Source organism: Aquila chrysaetos, chromosome 15, assembly GCF_900496995.4.
Source record: "Aquila chrysaetos chrysaetos chromosome 15, bAquChr1.4, whole genome shotgun sequence".
NCBI lineage: Eukaryota > Metazoa > Chordata > Aves > Accipitriformes > Accipitridae > Aquila > Aquila chrysaetos.
This window is the reverse complement of record NC_044018.1, coordinates 27,568,455-27,589,688: the sequence shown is the minus strand read 5'-3', so window position 1 is coordinate 27,589,688 and position 21,234 is coordinate 27,568,455. Positions and strand designations below refer to the sequence as shown.

Below are 21,234 nucleotides of genomic sequence, written 5' to 3'. Positions count from 1 at the left end.
ATGAAGAAAGAAGTGCAGAAATTTGCAGCTTATCTAGAAAATGAAGGTTTTGTACTCCTGCGCTCTTTTTGCATTTCCTCATGTCACTGTGGAAGCAAGTGTACTGTTCTGCTCATTCAAGCTGGTGGCATCTGGTGTGATTGCTCAGAGGTGATTTCAGGTTGCCTTGGGCAGAGAGGACCACTCAGCAGGTCCTGCACTTCGGTCACAACAACCCCACGCAGCGCTACAGGCTTGGGGAAGAGCGGCTGGAAAGCTGCCCAGCAGAAACAGACCTGGGTGTGCTGGTCGACAGCCGGCTGAATGTGAGCCAGCAGTGTGCCCAGGTGGCCAAGGTGGCCAAGGGCATCCTGGCCTGTGTCAGAAATAGTGCGGCCAGCCGGAGCAGGGAGGTGGTTGTTCCCCTGTACTGGGCACTGGTGAGGCCGCACCTCGAGTGCTGTGTTCAGTTTTGGGCCCCTCATGACAGGACAGACATGGAGGGGCTGGAGCGTGTCCAGAGAAGGGCCACAGAGCTGGTGAGGGGCCTGGAGCACAAGTCTTGTGAGGAGCTTATGGGGTTGTTTAGCCTGGAGAAAAGGAGGCTGAGGGGAGATCTTATCGCTCTCTACAACCACCTGAAGGGGGTTGTAGTGAGGTGGGGGTTGGTCTCTTCTCCCGAGTAACAAGTGATAGGATGAGAGGAAATGGCCTCAAGTTGCGCCGGGTGGGGCTTAGATTGGATATTAGAAAAAATTTCTTTACTGAAAGGGTTATCAGGCATTGGAACAGGCTGCCCAGGGAAGTGGTTGAGTCACCATCCCTGGAGGTATTTAAAAGACGTGTAGATGTGGCATTTGGAGACATGGTTTAGTGGCGGGCTTGACAGTGTTAGGTTTATGGCTGGACTCAATGATCTTAAGGTCTTTTCCAACCTAAATGATTCTGTGATTCTCCCCAGGAGAGCATTGACGAGTGTCATCAGTGCCACATGTTGCTGTTGGTGTAAGCCTGGTAGTAAACCTGTCTTCTAGAGAAGTGCAGACACTATGATCCATGGAAGCGATAGGGATTCATGGAAGGGGGCATCAGTGTTAGAAGGATTTGGCCCCTGAATTTGTCCTTGGGATTGAGGAATGACAAGAACATGCAGTGAGATACCTTAGTTGCGGCAACTATTTTTAAGTCCAGATTTTCTAATCTGGAGTCTCTTTAGATGCTGCTGTATTGTAGCGTAGGTTCATAAAGTAGGCATCAGTCTATTAAGACTGGAGACATTTTATTGAGGTACTTTCCAGGCACATAAAGCATAAGAGACTTTAAATTTGTATGTCTGATATATCAGAATAATGTCTGCAATAACAGGTAAAAGCAGAGAAGCTCAAGTTGATTAATTAACTATTGAGGGTTTATTGTGATGATCTACAGATCAGATGATCTAGTAAGATGTGTTTTCTTTCTGCAGCTCCTGCCTCAACTGCATTCTTAAATTACATTGGTTTAAACAGCACTGCTGCTGCTCATTTCACGGTGACGCTCTTTCCTTGCTACTCACTGCTGGTAGAGTTAAAAAAAATAGACTTCCTGGTTTGAAAAGCTCAACGTTTGTACTCAAATGTATATTAAGGCACCTAAAAGTTTAAAAAAAACCAAACATAGATGCTTAATTTACTTCTTATTGTGAGTTAAATCCAGAGGGCCTGCAGCTTTGCTTGCTGTGACAGCTGATGGGCTGTTTGCTCCTGTTTTTTTAAAAAAGGGGAGTTACTACTTTCTGTCAGCTAGGAGAAGCCCTGGTTACTCCTTGGCTCTCCTTTCCCTGCAAAGAAAAGAAACTCTGAAGTTTTGAAGGAAGGAATGAGACCGTTTGCCGAAGATGAAAAGGGCTGGAGCGCAAAGCTGGTGGGAGTAATGTGCTGCGTGGGTCAGTAACACAGTCCGGCGCTGGGCTGGCAGGGTGGCAGGTCTGCCTTCAGGACAGAGGAGAACTCTCTTGGGGGGAAGCCTTTCTCAAGAGGCTTTCAGTGGGTTTCCTTCCTTAGTCTGTTTCTTTCGTAGTCAACTGCCTGTTTTCTACTTCATCTGGGGGGTTTGATTTGGTATGTTCTGCTCTGAGCTCCAGCAGACTGAATACTGTTGCACTGTGTTTTCCTCCTAGTGTTCATTTGCTTTTCTGGAAGTGTTTGGGGTTTTTGATTAAAAATCACAGTTGTGGTGTTTTTGTTTTTGTTTTTTTTAATACTGGCGTTTTTCACAACATGACAGGTGACAGCTTTCCTCCTTACACATTGTGTATGTCAGGTACAGAGTTTTTCTGAGAGTGTTTGTGTAGTATATGCATATATAAAAGGAATAGGGGTACTAAGCATCACTTCTTTCATGTATGTTGGCATTTTAATTGAAAATAGGGTTGCAATTAATAGTGATTGCATGTTCTAACAAGATACAAGGAAGTGGATTTTTTTAAACTTTTTTTTTTTTTACTGTCATCACAGTTAACATTTCCCTAAGTGTAAATTTTTGTGGTAGTTAGTCAAAACTAGCTGAGGTTACCTTAGGAAAAAAGACACATTTTACACTTGTGGGCTGGAATATTAAATTCTGCAGTTGGGAAAACTTGTGTTCCTTTTAAAACAGCTACCCATAATAGAACGGTTACAAGTGAAAGTATTTCTGGATTTATTTTATTTCTGAGATTTTTCTGTTCTGCACATCTACCAAACCAGAGCTTCTACCTAATTAGGATAAATAACTGATGTCAGAAATGCTGTCTTGCTAGATGAAGGCTATAGGGAAATGTGTACATAGCAAAAGGTTTTCTTAACCTACCAGATTTTTTTTTTCTCTCCAGTAGTGCAGCTTTGCTCTTTAGTTTGTCTCTTACTCCTCTTTTTTGGGTCCTCAACTAGAATAAGAGAGTGTGGAGCTGCAAAGCGTGGAAAAAGCATATGCCAGAAGCTTGGAATGTCTTGAGTGGCATGGAAAAGGCATTTAGGGAACAGCAACTATTCTGTACAGAGATGAATGTACATGTATACAGTATGTGTATACTACCTGAAGAACTCATTACTGTAGTGAACTGTGGCTGCAGAATTTATAGGTGTGTTAAAAAAGGATTGGAAAGAATAACAGGAAAAAAAATCCATCTATGACTCTTAAATGCAATGATATGTATAAGCATATAGAAAGTCTGTGAGTCACATAAGGGAGGAGTATACAAAGGCTTCACAGGCTTTTGCTTGTCGTTTTTGCATTTGTTCCCAAATACTCATTTCTTACTACTGTTAGGAACAGCATTCGGTGCTCAGTTTGGCCCAGAATGGACTCTTGTATGATCTCATGCCGTTTTGAAAGACCTCAGTATCACACCAGAGACTTGAAAGTCCATGAATATGGATCTCCTGAGATTTTTTTTTCTTTTTTTTTCTTACTTAAGTTAACTTTGACCAATCTGACAACAGTATTTTTTTAATGTAAGATACAGGATCTGATTCAATCTTCTAATAATGGCAATAGCTGCAGAAGGGGTCTTGTTTTGCTACCTGACCTCATTGCTCATTCTCAGCCACACTACAAAGAGCCTGAGTCAATGAAACAGCTGCAGTTTTGTTGTACGGGGTCTTAAGGGATCTTGCCATTTTAGGCTTGCACAGATGGTCCTAGTCCTAATGCACCGCAACTCCAGCTCCGGGGAGCTCTGAGACTGTGAATGGGCTCTGTAGCAGTTGTACTGGCTAGTGACCGTAGATAGGTTTGTGGAGATAACTGAACTCGTGCGCTGGAGTGGCAGTTAATGCTTCTCTAACGTGGCTCGGTGGAATACATGTATATACTTCCCATTCATAAGTGGGATGCTTTCTTACCCTGAGTCTGTTGCTTCTATTGTTTCTTCTCAATATTTTGTGGGTGATCATTGAGCTAACTCCCACGCCAGGGAGCAAACTGCGGGCAGTGGTCGGGTCCCATATCTGAGTTAGTGGACATCCCTGTTTATTTTATAGAGGATTAAAAGAAAGAGAGTCCTTTGTCTGACTGAAGCTGTAGCTCTTCCTTGCACGTTGGAACAAGGGGGATACTCTAGTCAAAAAGTATTGTGATTAAAAAAGCTAACTTTCATATAGTAAGAGATTTTCAGTTGCTAAATACTTTAATAATTAATTGGATTTGGGGGGCTATAAGTAGTATTTATAGCCCTTAAAAGTTAGCCTTGACCTTTTTAGTACACTTTAGGGAACAGTCAGCTTCTCCTAGGAAGTTATATTTTTGTTAGTAGTGCTGCTGTCGTACCAGCAGGGCTGTCGCCCTGGAGGAACTCACCTGGAGCTTCTGCTCAAGAAACTTTTTCATGACATGCTGTGATGTACTGCAAAAACATTTGCTTGTTATTATGTTGATTAGACATTTTAGAGCTTTTACAGGCTATTCTGTTTTTAAAGTTTATTAGAATGCTAATTTTATAAAGCTCTCCATAAAAAAAAAACCAAAAAAAAAAACAAAACCAAAACAACTTCTGCATCATTTGTAGAGCTGTTAAACCCTTTGCTTTTTCCTTTTTACTTCCAGATGAGCGGGACAAAGTACAAAAGAAGACCTTCACAAAATGGATAAATCAGCATCTCATGAAGGTCAGTTCATATTTCTGTGATGTCTGGATGACTGATTACTACAGCAGTGATTGTGTCTTTTACTAAATGTTTGATTTCAGGATGCAGCTGTGTTACACATAATAAGGAAGATCTTAAATTGTGAGATTTATGCATGTACTTTGTCTTTGAGGAGTCATGGGGGAGTTGAAATGCTGCTGTGTGATATCCCAAGGTGATCTATTTGAATACTTGGATTTGAAATTAAAGTGAGTCAAAGTATAAGGGACATGATTTCTTTCTACAAAGCTTGACGCTTTTCTGGCATTAGTGCCATGGCTGTAGTACCACAGCTAAGGGAAATGAAAAAAAATTTTTTTTTTTTTAAGTACTATGTTGAGGACAGAGAAGTGACCTTGAGAAGGAGAGCTCTAGATCATCCCGTGGCATCAGTATGCTGCTCATGGATTAGAAATAGAGGCTTTCTAGGGACAAAAGTCACTTTTCAATATCTTTCTTTTGAATAGCAGTGAACTTTGCCACAGGGACAGAGCACATCATTTTAACAACGTGTACGGCTTTTAGTCAACAGAGAACTAAAAGCCGTGAGTTCACCTTCACTGCATGGCCCTTCAGTTCTAAATTTAATCTGCTGTTTCAGCGCCAACTGTCTAGCCCAGACATTTCTCTGGAGAAACAGATTGTATAATTACTTAACATAACTTGCTTTGATTTTTTTTTTATTTTTTTTTTTCCTCCTAGAGGTTGAATTCATGTAAAAGTCACATCAAATAAAAATGTATCTGCAAACAGCCAGTTGAGATTTAATTAATGAGTATAATGCTCAGACAGTGTTGGAAAGATCTGCTTGTATTCATATTTAGATAAAAATACTTTTTTTTAGGGGGCAACATAATTATCTCTCTACTTCTTACGGCTGCTCTTGTGGGTAGTTGAGAAATACTGGACACTGAAGCAGAACATAATTTATTCAGGGAAGTTTAAAATCAACTTTTTTTTTTTTTTTTTGACTCCTCAAACCTTTAGAAGATGTAGAATTCTAGTTTCACATCTTTCAAAAATTTGAAACCTGTGTAGCTCTTGGAAATGGTGTGATGTAGGGAGCTAACCAGGCCTGGATGTGAAGTTGGTCCCAATTTTGTCTTTAGCAAGAGACCTCTCTTCCAGAGTGGTCTTTTGGTCCTTCCCACCATGACTGAGCCATCAGGAGTGGTCCTGACATCAGCCTCTGTGCAGCACATAACCTTTCTGTGGGCTGGGTGAGTTGCAGAACAGGTTTTAATACTGCTCATACCGATAGGCTTTCCTTTGTGGATTTGCTAGACCCAAAGGAATCATGCTGTGTAGAAACAGCTGCTCCAAATACCCCTTCTATGCAGATGCCTCCTCACTGTAATCCTGAAATACCTGAGTGGCCTCATATCCTTGCAGAAGTCTTCTACTTGCTAATGAGAAAAGACAAGAGGCTGCAGACCTGCAGCCTTCCCTTTCTGTTTTTTTACCTCATATTTATAATGTAAGAAATGTATCCATTGTCCAGTATTTCAGACAAATTAGATTTGAAGAAAAAAAAACCAAAACATACAGGAAGATTGCCAGTATGCTGGCAGCAAAATGCAATCTCCAAATTAACAGTCAGGCATTTCTTCTTCTAATTGAGGGTAGTTGTTACCATGTTTGTAGAGGCTATTAATCTTTTTATGTATTAAAGATGCAATTTTAATTTTCTGTGGGATGTGGAAAAGCCTATCTGAAGCTTTTTGGAGAGCAATCCTTTAATACAAGTTAAAAATGATGCCTGTTTTTACAGAAGAGCAGTGTATTGAAAATTATATTTCTATACACCATTATTTTACACACTTCTAAAACATGCACAGTCATTGTTGCCGTATTGTCAGCTTCTTGGGAGTAGCTTAAAAAAGATTTAGGCTCTAAACCTGTAAGGAAATCGGGGTAAAGAGTTCACACTAAATCCTTTTGACTTGCTTGCCAAGGTCAATGGCTTTAGGCCTTCATCTTCAAATAGTTCTCAGTGTGAGTGTTTGTATAGGTAGATATATAGATGTGTGTGTGTGCTGCTGGCGTTGATTTTTTTTATCTCAGATTGCTCACTTTAGAATTCAAGTTAAGGATCGATAACTTACACAAATACAGTTTGACTATAGCTCTTCCATTAACTTGGAATTTATGTAGCAACTCCACTTTATCTTTTGGAAATACTCAGTTTGAAAGCAGTTGGTGATACAGTTGTCAGATTTCTGTTCTTAGAGCACTGTTTCTAGAACAGTGAGTTGCATGGAAATTAAAATCAATCCTTCAAATGCTCTCTCAAGACACAAGGGCATATTTAGAAAATACTATATAATGGAGGGAATATAGAAAAAGTAGCACTGTAAATGAGTGCATTTCTAGCAGAGTCACTAGACCTGTCCTGGTCTATGCATTAAGTTGACCTTGAGTCCTAGTTTTCAGCTACCTTGGATTTAATACAAAATACATGCAACCTGTATTTGCCTATTCACTGTCAATAGCTTGTTGCAGACAAAAAAAAGGTGGGAAGCAGCTTATTTCAAGCATCTAAATAGCTTTATCTGAGCTAGTTACCAAACTTCTCTTTTAGGTAGCAGAGAGAACAGACCCTTCTAGATATCTACCCCCAAGGCATCTACCTTAGGGGGAGATGGATTGCATCCTGGAAGTGCTTTCGCTCTGCTGACTGAAAAAGGAGGTCAATGTGCTTTATCTGTCACTGTGTAGGGTTCAACAAGAAGCAGAAAGGATGAAGGTGATTGTGGAAATTATGAGAGATCATGGAAAACACCAGACCGTGCATGTGGACAGGACCCTGCTATGGGCACCAGGGATGGATTGCATTTTTCTTTCATCTTTTTTCCATCCTATTTGTTCTTTACTTTCTCTTTCCCCTCTTTCTTTTCTCTGTCCCATGTTCCTTTTTTAGTTTTCTCTGTTTTTTCTGTGTTTCTTTTCTCTTCTTGTCTCTTTTTACTTTTCCCCTGCTTGTTTAGTTCTTTCCTTGCTCATTTTAATTAATCTCCTATTCTGCTGCAGTCCTTGGGAAAGTACCAGCCTTTTATCCCTTTATAGCAGTATATTCAAAAGAGTTTTTTCTAGGTCAGCAGCATGATGCTTTTATGGGTTACCATCATTTGTTGGGGGATGGCATGGAAGCCTACTGTCATTCTTCTGATTAAATTCTATACTTACGGGGTTCGCTGAGTAACCACAAACAACAAGATGGCTGAGAAATATTTACCCTTCTGCCTTCCATTGCCCATCTTTAGTTGCACTGGATTCAAAGCATGTAAGTGTGTACTATATAAAATAGTTTGTAAGATTGGTCCTTTGTCAGTTCAGTTGACTAGTTAAGCATGTATTTGTGTACTTTGCTAAACGAGAAACATAGTCATTGCAGAAATACTTCCTGCAAATGATATTGAGACACATAGTTTGAGAGACAGGTACATAATGTGTTATTTGCAAAATTCAACTGTCTAAGTTCTCTTTGAATTCCACAGTTTAAGATCAAGTGGACTGTCACTACATTTTTTAAATGCTGAAGTTTTTCTTCTGAATTGATAATAGATTTTCTGAGGACTGAGTAGAGCATTGCACTTGCTAAGGCTACTGTTTAATGTCTGATGGTGAGGCTCCAGTTTAAACGTTATCTTTTACTTCTTGTTGACATATGCTGGAGAGGTGAGATATTAGACTTTAGACTCGCCTGCTGCTGTGATATGAGCTTCCAGGGAGAAATTCACATGCCACCGTAGCATGGCAGTAGGGTAGAGATCTCTTCTCTTAACTTCCCTAAACCTGCCTCTGCTTCCAGCAACTGTTTCACTTTACTGCTATCAAAATAGGATGTTAAATTCTAGTACTTGCTACAGCAGTAAGTAATCCTTGACATAACAAGAACTGGTAAATTTGTGGAACAAAAGGGTTTCATTCTAGTGTAGTGTTCGCATGGTCCTAAAGCATCCAAAGAGAAATCCAATTTCCATGAAAGCCCAGAAATTCTTCCTGACACCCCATTGAATCCCAACCCCCAAAACCTAAGGAAAGAATGAGAAAAGTGTGAAATACAGGGAGAGGATGAGATAAAGTTGGAAAATAAAAGAAAGCTGCTGATGAAAAAGGAGTAAAAGCAGACAAATTCTTCATTGTTGTTCAGTTCCTTTCTCAAACCAATTTAAAAATATTTTTGTAGTGCCAGACGTAGTCTTGACAGATGAAATGGGATATTTTGAAATACTTGAAGTTTCTTTATGAGAAATTAGGATGTACAGTACATAGGACTAAAGGCAAGGCAACCACCACAGACTGGCTAGATGAGTGCTCTGATGGGAAAATACAGTTAACACCCACGTGTCTTCCCTCCAAGGGAAAATGTTTCTTTTTCATGGAAGAAAATGTTGTAGAGAGCCTTTTAACTGATCTTCTAGCAGCGATATGGGACCTTGGGGTGTCATGCCCACGGCACTGGCAGGGAGCTCCGCAGCCCAGTGCCCCCCGCAGGACGGGTTGGCTTGGGGCCCTTGACTGGCCAGACCTCAGGAGAAACGCTCTGGTGATGGGAGCAATGGGCAGTATCCCTGCATAGTCATTAGTTGCTCCAAAAGTTACTTTTAAAGGTCTTATGAGCAAGAAGGCTTTTATAAGTAGCAGGACAAAATGCTTTTAAAACTATTGTTTTAAAGCTCCATGTTTACAGTGATAGTGCATTTGTGAGAGAGTGCACAGCTTTTTGTTATGCAAAGACTGAATGAATAATTCAGAATAGAAACCTGAAGTTATTGATTTCTGTACGTCCTTCAGGCAGCACATGGTTTGCAAATGGCCACTTAGGTCAATTAGTTCGTGAAATGTTCAGGTATGCTTTTAATGGCGGAGGGACTGTTCCTGATACAGCACAGTTATTCCCTTGCTGAAAGTTGGCACTTTACTGACACTAGTGGTTATCCTTTTAGATAGCACTACTCTGCAGTGTCTTCTTTTTAGCCATGCAGTTAATCTGTCACTTAAAATTCCCCACCTCCTCTTTAGAAATGAACACTTTTTACTCTACATTTATATTTATTTTAAGGGATGAGGCACCTGGTGTTAGTCTAACAGTAGTGACTTTAAAAAAAAAGTCTCATCTCTTTCATTTTTGAAACATACTTGGAAGAAGCATGGTTTGGGGGTTTCTTTCCCCTGTGTAAGGAAAATAAGACGAAGATTGCTGGCTGTGCTAGTGCATCTAAATGAGTCTTCTATGTATTTCTCCTAGGTAATTCTGACAGCTGCTGCAAACTGTGTTGGGAGCAAATACTGTAAAATCCCACTTCCAACACGGCATGCAGCTTGCTTTGGGCATTGGGTGTAGCTGAAGCATTAGTATTTCCCCCTCTATTTTGTTTTTCAGTTGTTCAGCAAGACTTATTGTCTGCTTGGTAGACAGAAGAATATTTCAGCTTTTCTCCTAATATTTTTGCTGTTGTGTGTTCAAGACTATTCTAAAAGGTCTTGAAGTATTTTTTTTTTTTGAGATATGCTCGTTCTGAAAAATAAAGAAAAATAACTCTTGAAGATGATCACCAGTGAATGGTGTAATGAAGTATTTGATTTTGTTATTATCCCTGGAAATAAGCACAATTATAGTTAATTCACATTGCATTGTGTACAAATTTTTCAAAAATCTTCCACTTGGAGGTAAACCGCACAACATCTTTCACCTGCTTAGTATTATCTAGAGCCGTTTGCAAAGCAGATTGGCAAGTAAACTCAGGACTTTTTTGGTGTTTAATCAAAGTTTAGATGAGGGAGGACAGTAACCAGGAGATGCGAGGAAAAGTAGTGACAGAATGCCAGAAGCTAAAGCTGAAAAAGAAGTGGAAATTGTACAAGGTTTTAAAGGCTAATAATAAACTGCATCACAAAAATATCTCTGCGAGCAAATAAATAAATAAATCCAAGTCAATAAAAACTGTGCCACAGATTTCAAGTTTATTTGATCCTCTTTTATGCGTTCAGACTTCGTGACTACCTGGCAGCAGGAAAGAGAATGATTGAAAACAGTAAATTAAATATGCGTGAAATATACGATAGCTTGTGAGTGCATCGATATTTTTATGGCATGCAGCACTATTGAACCAGTTGATTGTATGCTTTTATGATCCCTTTTATTGTGGTTTTTTTTAATTGTTTTATATAGGTGCTCATATATGAAAGAATGAGTATAAGGAGAATTAAGTCTATTATGAGATTACTCTGTGATGAAATAGAACCACTAGAATCAATGTTTCCTATGATAGACTAATATATTAATATATTAATTCATTCTGGTTTTGTGGGTTCGTTGTTTGCAATTAGGTCTCAGCATAGATTTTATTTAATATTATTTATGCCTTAGAGATAGCAAGAGATAAAATTCTACCATTTGCAATTAAGTGTTGTCTTTTTAATTAATTGTTAAATTATGCATGGAATTATTTTTTATCTATATACTTTTGATGTATCCGTATTTAATAATCATTTATATATCGGTTTAGAAATACTGTGGCTTGATCTAGCTCCCATGGGGCCAGTGTAACTGTGCAATTGGCTTCAGTGGGAGTAGTATGTGTCCCAGTATGTGGACTCCAGACAGTGAGCAACTTCAAACATTCAGTCGTAAACATTACCTAAATGTTTTGTTCTGCAGCAGTATTTCATGTAATTTGGAAAGCTAGGCTTGCCCTGAGGTAACGTAGATGTGTGACTGCATGAGGACCTAAGAAGGCATCAGAAAAAACATGTTTTTCCTATAAAGAAGCATGTGTTATCTGTTAAAGGCATTTATGGTGCTTTGAACAGGGAAATTTAAAGATAGTAACATAATGTTTAAAATCCTTCTCTACCTAGAGTACCTTGACTTTAATCGCAGTAATGTGATATCTACCAACCTTATGTCTTACCTGCTTTGGGCAGGTGTAGAGTGTATTGCCTTTGGTCAGAGTTAGTGTATCCCTGTAGTTTTAAGCTGTGAAAGCCAGATTTATTGGTTGAGTTTGATGTTATTAGCATTACATTTGCATACTTTAAACAACTCATTCCTGATAAGTTATGTTTGGCAGTACATAGTACAGGTCTGGAAAGGTGAGGGCAAGTTGGAAGCATGAAGGGTGAAGAAAACTGGGTGCACTGTATAACTGAAACACTGTGGCGTGTCTCTGGCCAAAGATAAAATGGAACAAAGGGTGACCATGGTTGCTGTCGATTCAAGGCATTGAACTGGAACAAGGAAGTCAATGGTAAATTTTTGGTCACTAACTAGCATCAGAAGGACAGGACTGTGTAGCAACAGGGAAAATCATTTCTCCTCATAACTGACAGGAGTAGCAGATACGGAGGTCTGCGTTTGAACACCTAACAAAGGTGCCCTCAGTAGCCTATGCAAGAAAGAGGCATTTTTGTGGCACAGCTCAGCTCATCCCCATGGGATGTGCAAACTAGGTCAGGGCACACTTGCTTTTCTGTTCCCTGCCTCCTGCAGGAGTTGGCGTGGCTGCCTCCGGTGTGGACATGTGTCTTGTGAGAGAGGTCCCAGCCAGGGAGACCTTCAGCCTGTCAGGTTCAGAAAGTTGCTCACAAAGCTGCTAGTTATTTAGGTCTGGACTGATTGGAAGGGACTACTTCAAAATTTAAAAAGGGAAGGTAGCTTAACAGAAAGTGATTGCAAAATCCCAGGCTCACCTTTCAAAGCAAAGAGAGAAGTGAGAAGTAAGAAGAGGACAATGAACTTCTAAGCAGCAGAACTGGGGAAAGCTATAGGAAGGGTCTCCTGGGGAAGTAATCCAGGAGAGGGAGGAATGCACGAGAGCTGGCAGTCATTAAAGGCATTTGTGTTGGAGGCACAAAGGCAGGCTGCAGACAGGCAGGACAGATAGGAGACATCATATAGAATATACTGTTGCTTTTAAGAGATGTGTGAAATACAAAGGAGCCATACAAGAAGTGGAAATAAGGGTAGCAGGACTAAAGATTTGTTTAAAGGAGTTAGTAACGCATGGTGGGGTAAAATCAGACAAGTAAAAGGTCCAGAGGGAGTTACAGTGTGACATAAAAGGCCACTGGAGAAGGGTTCTGTAATTATGTCAGAATATGAAGAAGAAAGGAGAAGTATGGATGCATTACCAAGGAAAAAAAATGAGAAATAGCGTTGAATGGTGTAGAAAAGTCTGAATTGCTCTGGCTTCTTCAGTCTACAGAATACTGACTTGGTGAAACACATTTTAGTAAGATGAGGGTGTGTTTTGGGTTTGTGTGGTGTGGGCTTTTTGGTAGCGGGGATGGGCCGCAGGGCCGGCTCCTGTGAGAAGCTGCCAGAAGCTTCCCCGGCTCCGAGTCGGACCCGCCGCTGGCCCAGGCCGAGCCCGTCAGCGACGGCGGTAGCGCCTCTGGGAGAACAGCCTTGAGAAGGGGAACCTGCAGTGAGTGGGGGGATCGGGATGGGAGAGGAACCCCTGTGCGGATACGAGGGGAGTGAGGAAGGAGGGGAGGAGGAGCGGGGGAGGAGGGGATGCCCCCGCAGCCCGTGGGGAGACCAGACGGCAGGCTGTCCCCCCCAGCCCATGGAGGGGAGCGGGGGAGTGGAGGCTCCTGAAGACAGCCGTGACTCCATGGGAAAGCCCGCGCTGGAGCAGTTTGTGACTGAAGATTGGCCCGCGGAAAGGACCCATGCCAGGGAAGTTTGTGAGGAGCTGCAGCCCACGGAAATGACTCACATTGGAGAAGTTTGTGGAGGACTGTCTCCCGTGGGAGGGACCCCACGGTGGAGCAGGGGACGAGTGAGGAGTCCTCCCCCTGAGGAGGAAGGAGCGGCAGAGACAAGGTGTGAGGAACTGACCCCAACCCCCATTCCCCGTCCCCCTGCGCCACTGGGGGGAGGACGGAGAGAAAACGGGGAGTGGGGGTTGAGCTGGGAAGGAGGGAGAGGTGGGGGGAAGGTGTTCCAAGGTTTGGTTTTACTTCTCATTATCCTTGTTTTGATTTGATTGGTAGTAAATTAAATTAATTTTGTTTCTTCCCCAACTTGAGCCCATGACCATATGTGGTGAGCGATCCCTCCCTGTCCTTATCTTGACCCACAAGCCTGCCTTTATATTTTCTCCTCATCCCATCGGGGCCAGGGGGAGTGAGCGAGCGGCTGCGTGGTGCTTTGTTACTGGCTGGGCTTAAACCACAACAGGGTGAAATTCAGATAAGGGTAGAGCAGACCGAAGAATATTCAGATCAGTTATGTGCTTTCACCCAATAGTTAGGAACTAACTGAAGTGATTTATAGCATTCTATCATTCTATTTAAGTATTCAGAGAGGATGGGGGACTCCTAGGAGTCTGCAGTTATAGTAAGCGTAGTACCTCTCCCAAGCAGAGGAAAAGAATGGGAAGTTACAGACCTCGCAGGGTAATTTCTCTCCCTGGGAAGACAGTGGAACAACTGGTCTCTGAAGGCAGGTGGACAAAGGGGAAGCAGTGTACCTGGTGCATCTACATTTTTTGACATGCTACCACATATAGTTTCATTAGCAGATTACTGTCACAAAGTTTGAACAAAAGGATCCCAGGTATGGTTTGCTTGGATAATGCCATCAGTAACAGCTGCAACTGCAGCTAGCACAGGCACTAGGAAGAGCCAATGCCATTGGTTGTTTCTGCTGTCATGGCTGCCATCAGGTGCTGCAGCAGCAGCATCTGGCTCTGGGAGGCTACACGCATGAGCAAGGATCCATCTCCCACTCAGAGATGGCATCCAAGTGCCTGCAGCCCTTGCTGCGCCACATCCTCAAGTGAGGATTCAAGCTCTATCACTTCATCCTTGTAGTGATAGCCCTGTTTCTCTAATGCTGCAGCTGTACTTTGGCTCAGGCCTTTTGTCATGTTGTCAGCAACAAGTCCCACCCTTGCTCTGCCATGAATCTTACAGGGTCCATCACCTGCACTGGGCTGCATTGGCTTATGCCCAGGGAGCTCCAGGAACTGCAGATGAGCTCAGCACCCTGCCTGTGGGCCAGCACACTGCTTAGGAGACAAGGAGACAGCTTGTAGTTCTGCCTTCTCTTAGATGCACAAGTGTGCTTGTGGGCATACGGTTGTGAAACTCCGCTTGGCTGCGCAACTCCTGATCTTTGCGATGACAAGAGGTTTGTGGCTGTCTGTAATAAAGCAGTAAGAAGATAAGTTTTCCTGGAAGATCAAGGACAGGTTGTGATAATTTGAGTTTGTTTAGTCTGAAACAGAGAAGACTGAAGGGAGACATGATAACGTGTCCTTAGTAGGTAAAAGGTGGTTATGCAGAGGCTGGTGAACAAGTGTTTTCTGAAGTCAGGCTCTAAGGGGAGGGACAACAAAAAATTCAGTTTAGTTTACAGAAGAAGGTTTAGTTTGAAGATTAGCAAGGAAAAATCCCCCTCTCCGAAAAGCAGGTAAGCATAGTAAAATATTGAAGTATATGTATTAAATACTAAATTTCCTTCATTTGAATTTTCAAGAATAAATTAGAGAAGCTTCTCTGGCATGTTCTAGCCAAACTCAATCTGTTCCACTGCACTGGGTCGGGTGAGGTGATCTGTTCAGTCCTTTTTAGCCTTACAGTTGTATTATTCTGTGACAGCCTAGTAAGGCCCAGCCCTTCTCTGGCAAAATAATATTCAACTTTTGAGTCTTAGAGCTGATGACTGCCAAATTCTTTACCAAAGCTTGTATTTTCATTAATGTAGTGATTTCAATCAGCATCAATCCTACAGTTCCAGTGAGAATGCCCTCTTAACAGTGGGCTGCCGTGTAAAGTGAAGCTTAGTGGTGTTAGCTTTGTGTTTTTCATTAATCTATATTTATGCCTTTGTAAGTAAAATATTTTTAAAAGGAGGTAGAATAAATGTCACAAGTGAGGCTTTAAGCAGGTTGTGAGTCACACTTCAGTTATTGTCAGTAATATGTGCTGAGGCTGTATCTCCTAACAGCTAAAAAATGTGATAGAGGTGTAGAGAGGGGTTTATAATGTGTGCTTTTTTGTTGTTGTTTTTCTAAGATGTATAAATATCTTCAGTCTTATACACAAAAACATATGAACAAAGAGTACAGCATTGAGGAAAAATCATAAAGGGTTACTGAGGTACAAAAGAGGGAGGAGAGATGGACGTGCTGTGTGTTAAAATCACAGCTGATGCAAGAAGTGTTAAAGGGCTGGAAGCATGTGTGTAGTCACATGGGACCTCGCATGGCATATGCTAACATGTGGCATCTGTCCCTCCTGCTCACTGAGAGCTGTCCACAGAATGAAGGTTAATTTGGTGAAGTAGATACTAAAGCTGGCTGGACATCTCTGTAACTTTAATGTTTTAGGATTTTAAATTGTAGCAATAATGGAGTAGATGTCCGTTTTATGTTAGTAGATACCCATTTCTGCTGAGCTTGTGAATCTACGTAACATGGGCTCCACTCAGATGGGTTTGCTGATCCCAGTATGCAACGTTACAAGCAGCTGACCAAGTTTGTGCAAGTATTAAACACAGTGAGGGTAGTGCTGTGATAATGGTGATGAATAAGCAGAATGGGTCCTGTGGATGTATTCTGAGTGGCAGGACCAGTGTTGGTTGGAGAGAACCTTTCAGCCCATTCTTCAAAAAGTTTTGAGATGTGTGAGCTGGAATGGAGACAAGATTTATTTTTCCGTAGGATGCGGAAAGAAGGATTTTTTGACATTTAGGACATTTGGTTAAACTTGTTCTGTATAGTAAAGGTGTTTCAGGTATCACACAACTACTGAAATCTAGAAAAGGAATCGTGCATGTTTGTCCTACTGTTTGATATATACGTAAGATTGTGCACCTGCTTGCATACTCGCTGATTTGGGGATTAGGAGAATATTGGAATGCATTTCATGAAACCAAGTACAGGAAGATAAGAAGAAAAATGTAAGGACGAGATTTAGCAATGGTCTGATTTTTTTTTTTTTTTTTTTTTTAAATTAAGCAACAATATATTTACCTTAAAGCCACGCAAGTGTCTTTTTTATGATTATTAAGAGTTATCCAGAGACGTGAAATAATTGAAGGCTGGGGGCAAAAGGCAAAATAGAGTATGCAAAAGCAATGGATTAATTGGATGATCGAGTTGTGTGGAAGAAATGTGAAGGTTAACGTAAAAAAAAAAAAAAAAAAAAAAAAAAAGTGACTGACCTAAGCTTTAAGATACAAGGACAGGGCTTTGGAGGGGTGGAACACACAAAGGGTGTTCAAATCACAAAGTTCTCATGTAGAGCATTGGCCAGATGAGAAAGCGAAGGATGAATCCAAGGATGCAATCAAGGATGAATCTTCAGTTAGAAAACATTTGTTATAAAGAAAGATCAGCGGTGTTGAACTCACTTTGTATAGGAGACCTGTTTAAATGTGACTTAGTAAAAGTATTTGAAATCATGAAAGGATTTTATGAAATGGAGTAGTATTAGCTGTGTCTGCTATTTAGGAGAATTAACTTCCAGGAACAAAGTCATACAGCTAGAAAATTACTCCCGAGTATGAAATAAAGAACTATTTCTTTTCAGTGAACTGCAAGAAATGTTTCCTGCGGAGTAGATTATCAGACTGTCGAGCAAAAGAAAAGAGTGAAAGTGAGTTTTGGACCACTGGGCCTAAAACTGTATTTGCCAGACTTTGCTTGCAAGCTAACAGGTGCACAGAAGAGACTGGGCACGAGTTTTTCCCCTCGTGCCATCTCGCCACCAGCCCTGGCTGCGGGCCCGTGCTCTTGCGCTGGGGGAGCACCTTGGTGTGTCCTGGGCTGTGGGTGTCCAGCTCTGGAGCATGTGTGCCCATGCGGAGGCGAGGGAACAGCACCATCTGCAGCCCAGCACTCTGCACCCAGCCCCTGGGGAAAGCAGTGCCCAGAGGTCACTGTCGCAGGGTTACCCAGTGATTAAATTCTTCCAGAACTTGTATGTTTGTTTATTTTTAACAGAATGGGTGAAGTTTATTATAGGATTCAGTACAAAGCAAGGATCGTGTCCAGGGTCTGTATTTGGAGTTTTTTTTTTTTGCCTGAGAAATAAATTTTGGGTTTACAGTAAGGAGATTAAAGAACTTGAGAGACTCAGGGGAGGTTGTCAATATGCATGTAACTGATTTGGCTCCCTGTTCTCTTGGCGTGACATCAGGTTGGCCATGGACCGCAGCTCAGCGCCTCACTGAGCTAAGCAGCCAGTTGGAATGGAAATTACCCGAGGTGGAGTGGCCCTGTGGCATATCGAGCAACACTCACATGCTTTACATGGGGGAATCTAAGAAGTCTGCAGAGCAAAATAAGTAGTCTTGAAGACGTTTGAAGAAGCAGCCTGGCTTGGCCGATCAGTCATGTGGGAATATTTTGACAAATCTGATATTTTGACAATTACATGCTGCATGGATCTTGTTACAACCTGTTCAGAATTTTAGAGTGTTTCTCATAAATCATGCTGCATGTGTTAGCATAGTAAACCTTTATTTTTATACATAAATACAACTTTTTGAATGAGAGATTTTTTTATTCTTTATTCATGGCATAGTTTTATTTGTTACCATGCAGTTAGAACTGCCACTATGATTCCTTAATTTTCAAAGGACTAAAACATAAATTTTCAAAACTTACAAAAAACGGTTTCTTCATAAGAAGCGCTTTTAATACAGTTTGTCCTTTAAAAATGAGCTTAAGTACATTTTTAGGAAGCTGAAACATTAGGGAAACTCATCAGATGTCAGGGTCTCATGCAGTGGCCACAGCAGTTTTTCAGCAGCCTGAAGACTGATGGCATTTTCTGTGGAACAGTGTAATTATAGGAGCTCTTAACTGTCTGTGTCTATTACCTCAGAGAAAAGCGTTTTACTCTAGCTGAAGTGAATGGGAGTCTTAACAGATCTTGTTTCCACAGGCATTGAATCAGATTCTTAAAGAATAAATTTGAAGTTTATTGTGAAACTCGCAGTGGCCTTGTGCCAGCTGTCGTTTGGACTTACTAGTGACCTCAGTGGTAATTAAGGGTTGACCCTTTCTTCCCAAACATACCCCTTACAGTTCTAAGTTTTGAGCCTTATGCCATTTTTCTTTGGAAAAGCAGTAATACTTTGTCTGGGCCGGGCATTTAATTAACTTTGCTTCCAGAAGCAAGGAGAGTGGCAATTGAAAAGACTTTCCCAGTCTATGTGGTCTGAAAAGCCTCTGTTGGATCTGTAATATTATAGTTCTTGATAATGCCTGTGGATGACAATGATTTTATAAAGGCTTGTCAGCTGAACTTCAGTTTTTCAAAATGTTTGTGATTCAGATTTTATTCTAATTTTGCCTGTTCTGGAAGCTGTAAGAAAATGTCTAATTTGGCATGTTCTCGTAATGATCAGTTCAGCTTAATTATAGATAAGGAGACTTCTGATGTTTTAAGAAAGATACTTGATTACAATAGTCTGCTTTCCTCACCCTGTAAAAATGGATAATTTTGCAAGTGTGTGAGCACAAAACTCTGCCTTGTTTCCAAGCCCTGCAGTCTGCAAGGGCCACAGTGGTTGCCTTACCTCCCTCAGGGAGTTCCTGGTGGCCTCTGGTATATGGGAGTTACTTTTAGTTATTCCTGCCTGATGTGATTATATACTCTCTTTCGCCTTGACTCTAGATTCTGCAGCACATTAATGTTTGTTGCCGCTCCTTCCTGCACTATTTCAGTCAAGAACATCATCCCTTGCATTTTAGGGTGCTGGCCTGGAACACGCTGTGCCCTAACGTGAATGTCTGTGAGGTCTCTCTACATGTATGCTGGGTGTGCACCCACTGTATACACAGAAAAGGCCACAACCCTATCTTCCTGCCACATTTACTTCTGAATAAGAAGGGTGTGACGCTTCTGTGTTTTCATAGAATCATCATAGAATAGTTGGGATTGGAAGAGCCCCATCCAACCTGACCTTGAATGTTTCTAGGGACGTGGCATCTACCACCTCTCTGGGTGACCTGTTCCAGTATAACCTCACTGTAAAAAATTTCTTCCTTACCTCTAGTCTAAATCTACCCACTTTTAGTCTAAAACCATTACCCCTTGGCCTATCACAACAGGCCCTAATAAAAAGTAGAGGTGTGGCAGCGTTAGAGTGAGCGAGCTTCCTACTGTACTCCAACCTGTGCATCTTCTGTCCATCCTTTTCAAGACCAAGCTGCTTTTGCTTGCAGAAGCAGAAGAGGGACAGTCCTTCCCCTTTTACCCATACAAGCATCAGCAGCCTGTGGTTTTATTGTGTAAAACTATAGATTTTGTTCCAGTATCAGTACAACACAACTAATAATATCAAGAAAAACTGTAAGAAACAGGCTTGCTATGGAAGGTGGCTTGTACTCTGCTGTCACCCATGGCAAAAATGGAGATCACTATGTGCGAATTCAGTTCCCTGATGAGATGTTTAAGGGATGTTTAAGGCCAGACATCTGTGGGGGACTGGCCAGCAGGACTTAGGCAAACCTTAATGCTTCTGGAGAAGCAGGTGGAGGCTAAGTGGCATACCCCCTAAACATAAACCAGCCCTATAGATGCGTGCTCAGGCAGCTGAATCATGCCTTCGTTCTCTGTCAGTGGAAACGAGAACCAGGCAGGCTGAAGGCAGTGCTGACAGATTTGCTGCGATGCCAGCCCACAGAGGAGGAAGCCAAGCCAGCGTCTTTAACTGCAGCAGCAGAACACTACATGAGGTTGGAACCTATAGCAACTTGATTGTAAGGACAACCAGATGTGTTAGCTGAACAGTAGGATAAAGCTATGCGATTTATGCGGGGTGTTAGACTTTGGAAGCGGCAGCCACCTTCATGATGTTCGTTTGTCAAGTGCCTAACATGCCGGGGTCCAGGGGCAAGATCGCACCTCTGTGACTGCTACAGTTTTAAAAGCTGTTTTTTACTAGTGGTAGTGCAGGTTCCTGAAGGCACTAGACTGCAAAGCTTAAGCTTACTGGGAAAGTATGATATGGAAATGTCTCATGCTCTTACCGAGGGAAATGGAGCTTTTCTTACCACAAACATCATAGAAGCACAAATGTGCCAGAAGATGAATCACTTCTGAAACAGTGCCTTAAATTTTCCCTGTCTCCTTTTGACTGTTAAAGCCATTTTGCTTCTCTTGTTTTTGTCAGTTGCTCCTCAGCCACTCACTACCTCCCACGTCTTCCTTAAAGAATCTCTTCTCATACCCAAATTATCAAATCTGCCACACTCATGTGGGTATATTGCAAAAAGTTGCCCGAGGCAGCATGTTATCTACTTTGCACATGGACCTTGCAAAGTGTAGGGCTGACAATTCTGTGATTTTATTGAAAAGCCACAAGAACTGTTATGAAATGCCATGGGGCTCAGCAGATCCCACAGATCCATCCAGAGACCCCTATCTGCATCTACTACTTGTGGTACTACGCGTTCTGAAGGAGGCTGAATGTGGCAGCAAAACAGCAATGAAATAGTAATATTTGTTTCTTGTAAGTTTAAAGATCTAAGAATTCATTATATATGTTGAGAGACAAGACTTGCCCAAGTGATACTTAAAGAGAGATGATTTTGCAAGGTTTTCCTCAAGTGGCAGTGTGGGATCTTTTGAGAAGCACAAG

The 21,234-nt window shown here is 41.6% G+C and overlaps 1 protein-coding gene across 13 annotated transcripts in view; it reads left to right on the top strand.

The window, feature by feature from the left end:
• Nucleotides 1–21,234, top strand: part of DST (dystonin) — a 314,486-nt gene that overhangs the window by 98,140 nt on the left and 195,112 nt on the right. For all 13 annotated transcript variants that reach the window (XM_041128914.1, XM_030037882.2, XM_030037880.2 and 10 more), the window contains one exon: nt 4,543–4,604. In XM_041128914.1, coding sequence (XP_040984848.1) covers nt 4,543–4,604 — 62 coding nt within the window. The remainder of the gene's footprint in view (nt 1–4,542; nt 4,605–21,234) is intronic.